The 13,554-nt window shown below is 43.0% G+C and overlaps 1 protein-coding gene across 4 annotated transcripts in view; it reads right to left on the bottom strand.

Annotated features, from left to right (window-relative positions):
• The window catches only part of LRIG1 (leucine rich repeats and immunoglobulin like domains 1), a 141,519-nt gene that overhangs the window by 45,185 nt on the left and 82,780 nt on the right, over window positions 1-13,554 (bottom strand). For all 4 annotated transcript variants that reach the window (XM_039910145.1, XM_029050657.2, XM_029050656.2 and 1 more), the window contains exon 4: window positions 1,452-1,589. In XM_039910145.1, the coding sequence (XP_039766079.1) occupies window positions 1,452-1,589 (138 nt within the window). The remainder of the gene's footprint in view (window positions 1-1,451; window positions 1,590-13,554) is intronic.

Below are 13,554 nucleotides of genomic sequence, written 5' to 3'. Positions count from 1 at the left end.
ATGTTGCTGGTGGGCTAGCCCCCTCCTACTCTCGGCTTGGGTTAGAAACAGGATGACAATGAGACTGCCCGCAGCCCAGCTGCCTGACAAATGTGGAGAGGGATGGAGAGGAGATGGAACCATGTGCTGGGGACAGGCAGAGAGGAAAAGTTCAGGCAGCAGAAAGTCCTTGGCAATCTGTTTTAACCATGTGTGGTGGCAGCCTCTAAAACAGGTTGGTCGTTGAAGATTCTAATCTCGCACCCTATCACTGGACACAATGACCGTCCAGACAGGACTGTGTTACTATGACCAGAGTGATCTTATTGAAGACTTACTGAAGGCACATCTCCTCTAAGAGGCCTTCCCTGATTAAGCCCTCCTTTCCTCTTCTCCCCCTCCCTTCTGCATCACTGCATCACTATGACTTGCTCCCTTTATTCATCCCCCCCGCAACCCCACGACACTTATGTACATATCTGTAATCTATTTCAATTAATGTCTGTCTCCCCCTCTAGACTGTAATAATAATCATGATGGTATTTCTTAAGTGCTTACTATATGCCAAGCACTGTTCTAAGTGCTGGGGAGCAGGGATGCAAGGTAACCAGGTTGTCCCACGTGGGGCTCACAGTCTTAATCCCCATTTTACAGATGAGGGAACTGAGGCACACAGAATTTAAGTGACTTGCCCCAAATCACACAGCTGACAAGTGGCAGAGCCAGGATTAGAACCCATGACCTCTGACTCCCAAGCCCATGCTCTTTCCACTGAGCCACGTTGCTTCTCTGTAAGCTCACTGTGGGAAGGGAATGGTCTGTTTATTGTTGTATTTGTACTCTCCCAAGTGCTTAGTATACTGCTCCACATCCAGTAAGTGCTCAAGAAATAAGACTAAATGAATAAATAGAAGTGCCCAATTTCTAACGCACTTGGAAAAACAAAATTTATACAACAGCTTATTTTCTATACTCAGCACAAAATGGCCTTGCAAAGACTGGGCTCAGCCCATGAGCCTCAAGTCCTTAGTTCAGATACTCCCACCCAGCTCTTCCTCCTCCCATTTTATAAATTCCTGGCCAGGGAGTCCATGGCACAGTGGCTCATCTACTACCCAGCCCCAGGCTGCTAGGAGCAGAACTCTGAACATCCCTTGGGGCAAATAAGCACTATTGCATCACCCCTTCTGCCCTCCACCCCCAGCCCGGCCCCCCCCAAATACCAAAAGCGAGTCCCTGGGCTGCTTCCAGGTTAACCTGGGCTCATTTCCAGTCTGGCTAGCCTCAGATGCCATGGAACAGAGCTTCTTTCAGGCCAGGCCAAGCACAAGCCAGGACAGGGTTAGGTTAGGCCCAGAGTTCAGGCTAACGTCCAGTTCTATCATGAAGGCTAAAGGGATAGGGCTCATTGAAAACTGCCGCTTTATTACCAAGGAGGGCTTCTGGAAGCTCTACTCAAACAAAAAACTTACAGCTCCTTTAGGACAAGTCCATGTGGAAAGCAAGTGCTTCTTATTTCCATAATATTATTGGAACTCAGGTCCAACACTTCCAAGGAAACATATGGCTTCAGTAGACTTCCCATAACACTGCGGATCTTATTGTGTTGCCTAAAACAAAGACAAGAGGTGAATAGTAAATGTGCTTTAAAATAACAAGAGAGAAGTAAACTATACAGAATTTGATGTTGTCATTTTCCTGATGACTGCATTCAGACAGCTGTTTCCTAGTTCCTTAACACTCTCAAACTCAATTATACACATACATACATTATCCATTTTTCAAGGAACACAATATGAAGTTACAAACTAACCAGATTTCCAGTTTGTCCCTGTCTAGAATACAAAAGCAGAGAAGAATACAGTCGGAAAAAAAATTCAAGATACGCCCAGTTGTGCCAGAATGGATGTTTTCACTATGATTTTTGGTGCATCCAATAACGTTAGTCTAAATATGGATAGCTTGTGAGCATGGGTCTCATCGACACCATGAATCTATAGCACACATTGTCCTTAACTCAGGCATCTGCCTGAACACAACCCCCGCATTAGGGGCCACTAACAAGAAGCAGCATGGCCTAGTGGAAAGAGCACAGGCCTGGGAGTCAGAAAGACCTGGGTTCTAATCTCAGCTCTGCCACTTGTCTGCCATGTGACCTTGGGCAAGTCACTTCACTTCTTTGGGCCTCAATTACTTCATCTGTAAAATGGGGTTTAAGATTGTGAGCCCCATGTGAGACATGGACTGCGTCCAACCTAATTAGCTTGTATCTACCCCAATGCTTAGTATAGTGGCTGGCACATAATTACTTAACACATGCCATTAAAAAAAAAACTGGGTGTATTAGAAATGTAATTAACTACCATAATGCAGCAGTTGCCACACAACTGAAATCTAAGGAAAGATGGAGTAGGACTTCATTCTTCTCTATAGTCAAGATAGCCCAAACCTGCAGCTTAGAAGTAACACATCACTTGTGAATTGCTCATCAACTCTTGCTTTTCTCCTGCAAGCCGTTCCTCAATCCCACTGAGTTCCTCTCCTGCCTTTCCCAGTACTCCTGAGACAAGCCACCATCACTTTGTAATATTGTCTCAGGCGCCTGAACTTCAAACTCCTCATTTCAAGAACTTTTCAACAACAACAACAAAAAAGCAGAGGTTAGGTTATATTCATCAACAAACTTGAAAGTCAATCAGTTATTTCCCCCAAGACAGACATTGCAAAGTCACTCATCACTTAACAGAATTTCTACCCTTTCAATTTTCAAATAACTCAGTGGATTTACAGCTTTTACCCCTCTGGAAATTCATTTTTCCCTAATGACTCTTTGCTGGATACTCCACTAGCTTATGTACAGATCTCCTTTTCCTTCTTACTCCAATGTAATTGAAGGGTGGCATTTTACTGAGTGCTTACTCTGTACAGAGCACTGTACTAAACACTCAGAAGAGTACAATACAAAAGCTGGTAGGCACAATCACTGCCCACAAGGAATTCAAAATCTAATGGAGGAACTTACAATCTCTCTGTCCCCCTAGGTTGTAAATTCCAAGAGGGCTGGGATCCTACCTACTAATTACGTTGTACTCTCTCATGTGCTCCATTCAGTGCTCAATGAATACTATTAATTGATCGAAACAACTCCAAAAGAGCACGATATTGCTCCCTGCTCTCAGATAGACAAAACTAGATTGTCCACTTGCTGGTGTGAACTGCCTAATCATGAATCAGCAAATTTCTGAGCAAAATTACCCAAAACATGAGAATGTGCTGAACAACAGGAGATTGGTGAGTTCAAACAAGTCCTTCAGCTAGTTTTATTTATTTTTTTAAAAATGGTATTTGTTAAGTGGCTACTATGTGTCAGGCACTGATCTAGGTGCTGGGGAAGATACAAGATAATCAGGTTGGACACAGTCCCTGTCCCACATGGGGCTCACAGTCTTAATCTCCGTTTTACAGATGAGGTAACAGTTAAGTGACTTGCTCAAGACAAGCAAGCACAGCAGGCAAGTGGCAGGGTCGGGATTACAACCCAGGTCCCCTGACTTCCAGGCCCATGATTTTTCCACTAGGCCATAGCAGTCCGTTTCAGAGCTATATTTGAGGGAAAAGACTGTTTATTAATCTTAAGAATAGGCTGTGAGTCAACAAAGTAAAAAGTCAGAAACCAATCGAAGCATTCATGACCACAAAATAAAATCACTGGACCCATGGCATCTCCTTTAAACAAGGGCTTCCTCCTGAGAAAGTTAGTGCCTCTTCCTCTCCCATCTCTTCACATTCTCCCAGGTCACTAAGCCCAAGTTCCTTGCAAAAATTCAGACTCGATCAACAGATTGGAAGAGATGGACCGGTTTTCCTTATCACCCGAAACGCCACTTTCCTTTAAACTCTTTAAAAAACCTCTGAAATGATGAAGGGTTCTTAGGAAACTGTAAGATAAAGAGGGAAACACACTATGCTCGAGTACAGGGGACATTTAGCACTAAATTAGAGTATAATAATGGTGGCAATGGTGGATCTGACAGTGGCACCCCTTCACCCAAATGAGAAGGTGGATGGCACAGAGTCCAGTATTTACTGAGAGGCAGTGTGGTCTAGTGGAAAGAGGCCTGGGAATCAGAGGACCTGGGTTCTAAATCCTGGCTCTGCCACTTTGCCAGCCAGGTCACTTCACTTCTCTGTGCCTCAGGTTCCTCATCTGTAAAATGGGGATTCAATTCCTGGTCCCTGTCCTACTTAGACAGTGAGCCCTGGGTGGGACAGGGACTGTGTCCAACCTAATTATCTTATATCTACCCTAGTGCTCAGTACAGTGCTTTGCATTATAGCAAGTGCTTAAATTCCACAATTACTATTACTAGTGTTATTACTACTTCACATCCAGTCTGTACAAAATAAAAGACACAGTCTCTGCCCTGAAGGAGCTTACAATAGGACTTTATGTGGGGCACTGAATGCTTTTTTTAAAAAAAAAAGCAAGGGTACATAAACAGTACCTTCCAGAGTATAAATCAATACTTATTTCTTTTCTGAAATTGTTTTGGAGCATTCAAAGAAGCAAGAAGCACAGCCAGACTGTACTGTTTGTTGTTGGTTGCTCTTAAAACTGCTTTGGGGATTCAATGTGTGCTCTACATTTATTTTGCCTCGCCAGGGACAAGCAGGGTGCTGGTGTTTTGGGGGTTTTGGTCTCTGCATCTCTGCAACCCAATGACTTCTCTGAATGTAGCTCAGTCACTCAATCAGTCAATGGTATTTAGCACTTACTGTGTGTGCTTGGGAGAGTACAATATAAGAGTTATTATTATTATTATTATTATTATGGTATTTAAGTGCTTACTATGTGCCTAGCACTATTCTAAGCACTGGGGTAGATACAAAGTAATCATTTTGTTCCACTTGGGGCTCTCCAATACAGGCCAATCCCAACTCAGCCAGTTTTAGGTGGAAAATATCAAAACTATTCACTGCTCGCTTTGCTGACTCCAGAACAAGCTTCAAACAAAACTTGACTGGTTGTCTGTTATATACAGAGTGGTGTGTGAATGCATTTATTCCAAACTTCTTCAGGGGGCTTCTGTTAAGGGTGGGGACCCAATCAAAAACCTGCCTCAACCTTCAACCTGCTTAGAGAAGCAGCATCAGCTGGGAGTCAGAAGGACCTGGGTTCTAATTCTGTCTCTGCCACTTATCTGCTGTGTGACCTTGAGCAGGTCAATTCATTTCTCTGGGCCTCAGTGACCTCATCTGTAAAATGGGGATTAAGACTGTGAGCCCCATGTGGGACAGGGGCTGGGTCCAACCTGATTAGCTTGCATCTACCCCAACACTCAGTAAAGTACCTGATACATAGTAAACGCTTGACAAATACTATAAAAAAAACCAAAAACATTTCCTCTTATATTGAAGGCCTTATCTCTTAGATTTTCCTCTATTTAGCATGCAGTTTGGGAAAGACAGACTCCGGAGAAGCTTCTGTGATTCACCTGCCTTTGGAAAAGACTGTTGCTTCCACTTTGTATGTGGCTAGTCAGACCACATTTGTTAAGAGGTGAAAAGAACTCCTACATTCCAAAGCAACATAATGTCTTTCTGGGTTCTAATTGAGTCCTGATCGTAATTTTGTATGAGTACCAACTTTACCCCAAAGACATTCCTACAACCCTCAGACCTGGATATTAGCTGCCTTACTTGTTCTCCCACTTGGCGCCAGTTTATTCAGATCAGTACAGGCTAAGTCTCCCAACCATTGTTGGGCACGACTGCTTAGCAGGAGCAAATTGTTGGTGATACATTTTGACCACATTCTCTTGCTGCTGTTGCTGTTACTGCTCTATCTCTCTTTCTCTCTCACACACACACGCATACACACAAGAAACAAAGATTGTTATTTGGATGTAGTCTTGATTAGGAAAAAGGGGTCAAGAAGTTTGAAATCAGACAAACCCAAAGCAATATCTGAGGGAAAAGACGGTTTCTTAATCTTGAGAATAAAAGCTCCATTAAGCACTTAAGAAATATTAACTCTAAAGAAATAATTATCAATGAAAAAAGGGCTAGTGCATTTGTCTTACTGGCTCTAGACAGGTATGAGTTTTTGCCGCCTTCTGCTATCAAATCTCTATGGTTTTATTGTTCTGCAGTATAGAATCTGGGAACGAGGAAAAGGAGGAAGAAGGGTAAAGTGCAATGTCATATGTTGAAATTTCATCCATAGTTTCAATTTACAATGTTGGCTGAGCACTTTGGGTAAAAAAAAACCTTAATACAGTAAAACTCTAGTAAATCATCACCTGCTGCATGCATCAAATATAAAATCATGCTTCAAAGACTGAGAGGATGTAGCCAAGGTGGCCAGCTTCTCCTGGATTTTCAGAACCGATATTAAATCAGACAGTAAAACTGATGGAGGGATTTGAAACCAACAGTTCAAACTTCCATCCTCAGCAAGTTTCCAGTAGAGTGAAAGAGGCCTTCAGAGGCATCCAAAATCTATGTAAGCTGATGGCTGGATCAAAGGCTATCTTAAAGGTAACAATGGCGGAGTAAGTGGCTCCATGACCCAAACTGAAACTATGCACCTACAGCCTCTACCAATAAGAAAAGCACTGGACTCAGGAAACCTGGGTCCAGTTCCTTGCTTGACCCAATTACCATCTGACCTGTAGCCAAACTACTTATCCTCCATCGGCAAAATGAGGATATTAATATCTAACCTTTCTACCTCCTAAGGGTAGGAATAGGATTTGAGTTCTTTCGAAGAAGAGGGCTAGATATACCATGGTGTTATTTCAATCACACTGTGAACTGCCTTTCAGACTTGGGCCCAAGACACAGAAGCAAGGCTGAAATGAAGTCTCTGGGTTTTTTTGCCAGAAAATACCATAAATCTCTATTATTCTTATCTGTGCTGAATGGGTTATTGATAAAGTTGTCCCATGACTTATTCTGTAAGCTGTTGTCCATCTTAATCCTTGGATTCTAAAACCCTAAAATCAGCTTCAAATATTAATCCCTATGTAAAATGGGAAGTCAATTCCTGTTCTCCCTCCTCCTTTGACTGTGAGCCCCATATAGAACAGGAACTGGGTCCAATCAGATGAACTTGTATCTATCTCAGAGCTTAGTACAGTGCTTGGCACGTAGTAACCACTTAAATACCATCATCATCATTCTTATTATTGTTATTTTATGCTAAATTTCTGCAATCTCCACTTCGTACGGGAAACTACAAGCATTTCAGAGTTCTCTTTGCCTGAAGGAAACCGTGCCTCTTTCCTCTAAGAAAGGAATTCCCCGCGTTATTTGTTGGGCAGGAAGTGATTATCTGTATAAACAGATCTTTCTCCCTCTTGCTGTAGAATCACTGGTTCCCTGGGGAATTGGGGCTGATTCTCAGGACGGCTGCAGATGAAGTTCCAGTTCTGTTTATTCAGGTGGGGATCTGATACAAAACAAGAGCGGACCCGTGGCAGAATAAACAGTCACAGCAAGCCAGGATCAGCTACCCTAAAGCCTGCACTATGTCAACCAGCCTTCTCAACTAGTTCATTTCTTTTGTGTCCACAACAGACATGGCCCATTCCCTTCTTCTAAGGAGAAGTGATTGCCCTCCATCTTCCTAATCACCTCATCAACTGCCTTGGCCTAAATGTCTGTACAATTGTGGTATTTTGTTAAGCGCTCACAATATGCAAAGCACTGTACTAAGTGCCAGGATAGGTACAAGATAATCAGGTCCCATGTGGGGCTCGCTGTCTAAGTAGGATGGAGAACAGGTATTGAATCCCCATTTTGCAGATGAGGGAACTGAGATACAGAGAAGTTAAGTGACTTGCCCAATGTCACACAGCAGGTAAGTGGAAGAGCCAGGACTAGAACCCAGGTCCTCTGACTCCCAGGCCGTGTTCCTTCCATTAGGCCATCCTGCTTCATCTATTTCATCTGTATTTATTACTTGGGCCTAGGGTTTACATCGATTCTCTCACTCTTCCCTACTGGATATGTACCCATTTTTGGTCTCCTATCTGCCCCTCACATTCAATTGTCAGCTCCTCCAAGGTATAAACTATATCTTTTTACTATTTTTATTGTATATTCCCAAGTTCCTCATACAATGCCCTGCATATACCCTAGGTACTCATAAAATACAACAAAGCTCAGGACTTTCAGTTTGATTTATCAGCTAGAACTTTCAAAGTTCTAACTACAATAGTCATGTGACCTTCTTCAATAGTCAATATAAACAGTCACAAATAAAAGTTCACAAATAAGTGCACTGATTAGTAGAGGTCTAATCTAGACATGGGCACTTTTGAGGGGAATAGATTGTCTATCTAGTCTGAGAAGCTAATACATCTAAACTGGAAGTTTTAAACTATCTAGGCCCAAAGGTTGCCTATTCATTAAGTCATTTAGCACCCTGGGGGCATGAGGTCAGAGCAGTTGACCTAGAGATTCCTTCTAGCTTAACCATTCTATATTTCTGCAAACTCATGGTTTATGGACAATTTTATTCTGCTCTATCTTCTTAAAGCCCTATACCAATATTTCACTATCCAAAAAGCTATTCCACAACACTTCATATCATAAGACGACACTGCTACCAATTAATAGGTAATAATAATAATAATAATAATAATGTTGGTATTTGTTAAGCGCTTACTATGTGCCAAGCACTGTTCTAAGCGCTGGGGTAGACACAGGGGAATCGGGATGTCCCACGTGGGGCTCACAGTCTTAATCCCCATTTTACAGATGAGGTAACTGAGGCACAGAGAAGTTAAGTGACTCGCCCACAGTCACACAGCTGACAAGTGGCAGAGCCGGGAGTCGAACTCATGACCTCTTTCCACTGAGCCATGCTGCTTCCATAGGTGCTTCCTGTGTGTGGAGCACCATTCTAAAGGACTTGGAAGAGTACACCAGAGTAAGCAGAAACAATCACTACCCTCAAGGATCTTACAGTCTAGTTGGGAAATTGATTACAGATGGGAGAAGAGACAGAGTATAATATAAGGATATGCACATAATGTTGTGGAGGTGGAGAGTTGGGGGAAGTACAAGTGCATAGGGGAGAGGGACTCGAATACATAGGTGACATAGTGGAGAGGGTAAATACGGGGTTGGGGGGGATGAGAGATTACTTAGATCCTATCTATGATGGTGGGTGTGGTTCAAAACCACCAATGGCATCCCTTCCCAATACTTATCTATTTCCCTGTTAATTGTCTGTCAATGCTTATTATTATTTTTTTCACTATTTTGGGATTCCCTTAAATACTATAAATTCAACAACCAATGTGTGCTTGATTTTCCCAGTTGATGGGGAAGCAGAGTGGACTAATGGAAAGCGCAAAGGCCTGGGAGTCAGAAGCCCTAGGTTCTTTTCTAATCCCAGCTCTGCCACTTAGCTGCTGTGTGATCATGGGCAAACCATTTCACTTCTCAGTGTGCCTCAGTTCCCTCACCTGCAAAAACGGGAATTTGATACCTGTTTTCCCTCCTACTTAGACTATGAGCCCCATGCGGGACCTAATTATCTTGGATCTACCCCAGCACTTAGTACAGCACTTGGCATACAGTAAGCAATTAATTGATCATATTTATTTAGCACTTACTGTGTGCAGAGCCCTATATTAAGCATTTGGGAGAGTACAATATAACAGAGTTGGTAAAAACGTTCCCTGCCTACAACAAGCTTACAGTCTAAAGAGGGAGAGAGAAATTCATGTATTCATTCATTCAGTTGTATTTATTGAGCACTTACTGTGTGCAGAGCACTGTACTAAGCACTTGGAGAGTTCAATACAGCAATAAAGAGAGACAATCCCTGCCCACAACAGGGTTACGGTCGGGGGGGGGGGGGGGAGAGACAGACATCAAAAGAAGTAAATAGGCATCAATATAAATAAATAGAATTACAGATATATACATATATACGTAAGTGCTGTGGGGCAGGGAAAGGGGGCAAGAGTAAAGGGAGCAAGTCGAGGTGAGAGGGAGAGCTGAGGAAAAGGGGCTTAGTCTGAGAAGGCCTCTTGGAGGAGGTGCGCCTTTAGTAGGTAGGACTTTGAAGGAGGGAAGAATGATTGGCGGATTTGAGGAGGGAGGGCGTTCCAAGCCAGAGGTAGGACATGGGCCAGGGGTCGGCAGTGAGACAGGCGAGATCGAGGCACAGTGAGAAGGTTAGCACCAGAGACGTGGATAGAAATAAATTATAGATATGTAAACCAATGCAGTGATGAATAAAGGGTGCAATAAAGTAAGCGATTAAACACCACAATTATTACTATTTTAGGATGCTGGGGGTGAGGGTAAGAGGAGGAGAAGCAGGGACTGTTTCCTCCTTGAACAGCTAGTACAGTACAGTCAACGCCCTATTGAAGTGATTTCCGGCTCCCCTGCAAAGGTAAACTTTGGCTTCTGTGCTTCCTTTCCCCTCCCTCTGAAGTACTGTAATGGAGGACAGTTACTAAAACCTATTTCAGTTTAGTAAAAAATGGCATCTACTTAGCCTAGAGAATGACAGGTATCACCTGTTCTGCAGAAGGGACATTTTTTACTGAATCCTGTGCAAATAAATTCTGCTTTTACATATGTACTCAAACTATCCAATTCAAAGTTGTTTCATTACTGCTACACATTAACATTGCTTTTTGATCATCTATTTATTACAACTACTAATGATATCAGCATTTATTAAATGCTCACTATGTGCCAAGTATGGTGCTAAGCACTGGGGTACATACAATATAATCAGATTAGGCAGTTCCTGTCTGAGGTGGAATTCAGTCTAAAGGGGAGGGAGAATAAGTAGTTAATCCCCCATTTCACAGGTGACAAAACTGAGGCATAGAGAAGTTAGGTGACTTGCCCAATCTTCACTTGGCCCTTATCAAAACACTTGACACCACCCTTCTTCCCTCCCACTGGGGCTGATATAAGCTAATCAGGTTTGACACGGTCCATGTCCAACATGAGGTTCATAGTTTTCATCCCTATTTTACAGATGAGGGAACTGAGGCACAGAGACATTAAGCAACTTGCCCAAGACAGCAGGCAAGTGGTGAAGCCAGGATTAGAACCCAGGTTCTCTGGCTAGCAGGCCTGTGCTCTTCCCACTAGGCCACAATGCTCTCCTTTGCTGCCCTGCTGGGCTTGACACCTTCAACTGTTCCTTTCTTCAAATCTCTCTCTTGGTCCTCTGTTCAAGGACAACCATCCCCATCTCTTCTCCTGTGGCACAGCAGGTCTGGCTGCCTATTCCATTTGCCTCCCAACAGTTCTCTGCTTTATCACCCTGCTGGAGACAGTGCTGTACTATGCCTGGAAATATTTGTATCTGTCCTTAATGCTTGTAAATGCCCCAATTCAATTTCTGGAGTAATCATCAGAGCTGGTAACATTTGAAGAGGGGTAGGCACAAAAATATGGTGAAATGAGAGGGTTGATTACTTTTTAACCATTCATTGGAGAGAAAAAAAAAACATAACTGGGGAGACTTTGACTATCAAATTCCGCCACTGTTTAAGTTGAAAATCACTGCTAAATTAAAGATCTTGAGGTGACTACTATGCTAGTCCTAACAGAAGCAGCATTGCCTAGTGGAATCAGAGGACCTGGCTTTAATCCTGGTTCTGCCACTTGTCCGCTGGTGACCTTGGGCAAGTCATTTGACTTCTCTGGGCCTCAGTTTCCTCATTTGTAAAATGTGAATTAAATACCTGTTCTCTTTCCCTCTTAGACTGTGAGCCCCCTTGTGGGGCAGGGACTGTATTCAAAATGACCAATTAATCAATCAGTCAATGATATTTACTTAGCACCTCCTGTGAGCAGAGCAATACTGTTCTCAGCTCCTGCAGTGCCAACAGGGCAGGACTATTAGATGGGATAGTCCGATGGGATGAGATTCATCCCATTGGACGCCCTGAAGGGAGGGCAGTTTCGGGCTTCATACTGTGGGCTGTTTTTTGAGGACACTCACATGTTGCATTGCTGTGGTTTCAAAAGTGAAAATGTTAAAGCCCCTTCCTCCATCTTTCCTCCCAAATTGATAAAGTTGCCTGCCACCTAAATGCCCAAGATCACCAAGTGTTTCCTTACCTAGAGTGTTTCCACCAATTCCCATTCCCGACGACTAACTGACCATTTCACTAACCCTGGTTCTGCCACTTACCTGCTGTGGAACCTTGGGCAAATCACTTCACTTCTCTGTTCCTCATTAGCAAAAGGGGGATTCAGTACCTGTTCTCCCTCCTACTAAGACAGTGAGCCCCATGTGGAACCCAATTATCTTGTATCTACCCCCAGTGCTTAGTACACTGCTTGGCACATAGTAAGCGCTTAACAAATACAATTTTAAAAATATTATTATTACTCCATCGAGCATCGTGTGTGTGTTCAGGTGTGAATAAAATGAGTCTATTTTCAGGTTGCATCACCTCCCAACCACAGCTATTGATGGAACTCTCAGGGGTCTCGGATGGCAGGGGGTTACACAATTTCCCCCTGTAAACATGGCAAGCTGCAATGCAGGAGTCTAAATTTAATCTTAATTAAAATCCCTCTTCAAGCGAATGATTTGTGTGTATGTACTTTCCCAAGAGGCCAAGGAAAAGAAATGCTACATTTTAATAGCTAGTTAGAAAATGAACAAACCATGCTGCCATGGCAAGACTGCTCTCTGGGGCCCTGAGATAAACATGCACCAGCTGCAGGGATGATGTGGGTTCGAGGTAACCCTTTGCAGAGTCTATCAGGACATTTGTGGTTGGAAAATAGGCTTGAATACACCAGAAGTTTCCTCCTGAAAAATAAGGGGTCACCCCAAGCTATCGAAAATAAATGCACACCCCATGTTTTAAATAATTTTATAGTTACCCAGGTGAACTAAACTGGAGAAAAAACACAAGCCATCTTTATTCAGAATTTCCACTTCTGAAGTCTCTACACAATGTGCCCTCGTGGATAGAGCACACACCTGGGAGTCACAAGGACCTGGGTTCTAATCCTGGCTCTGCCACTTGTCTGCTGTGTGACCTTGGAAAAGTCACTTAAGTTTTCTGTGCCTCAGTTACCACATCTGGAAAATGGGGATTCACCCCTAAGACTGTGAGCCCCATGTGGGACAGAGATTGTGTCCAACCTGGTTAGCTTATATCTTAGTACAGTGCCTGGCACATAGAAAGTGCTTAACAAACACCACATTAAAACAAAAATTAACAGGCTCCAGATTACCAATCCCTCCTCCTATAGTGGCCGCTTCAGTAATCCCCTGCTCTCAGAATGGATAACTCCATGGTTAAAGAAATCATTGAGCTTTTGAGGGTAGATTTTGGAGCTAGAAAACAAACGAAAAAAAGACATCCTCAGAGCAGCTTTTCAGGAGCAAGGAGCCCTACAGCATTAGCACTACACGAAGGGAATAGCTAAACAACTCCTATGAATGTTAACCGGAGGCCAGATGCTAAATCCCCACACCACACCAAGAAAAAAAAAATCCACCACATTATAGCTTATAACCCATCACAAACAGAACCCTAATTAATCCCAACATTGGCATAA

This window comes from Ornithorhynchus anatinus, chromosome X1 (genome assembly GCF_004115215.2).
Source record: "Ornithorhynchus anatinus isolate Pmale09 chromosome X1, mOrnAna1.pri.v4, whole genome shotgun sequence".
In the NCBI taxonomy this organism is placed as follows: Eukaryota; Metazoa; Chordata; class Mammalia; order Monotremata; family Ornithorhynchidae; genus Ornithorhynchus; species Ornithorhynchus anatinus.
The sequence above is the reverse complement of the archived record's forward strand: the minus strand, read 5'-3'. Positions and strand labels throughout refer to the sequence as shown.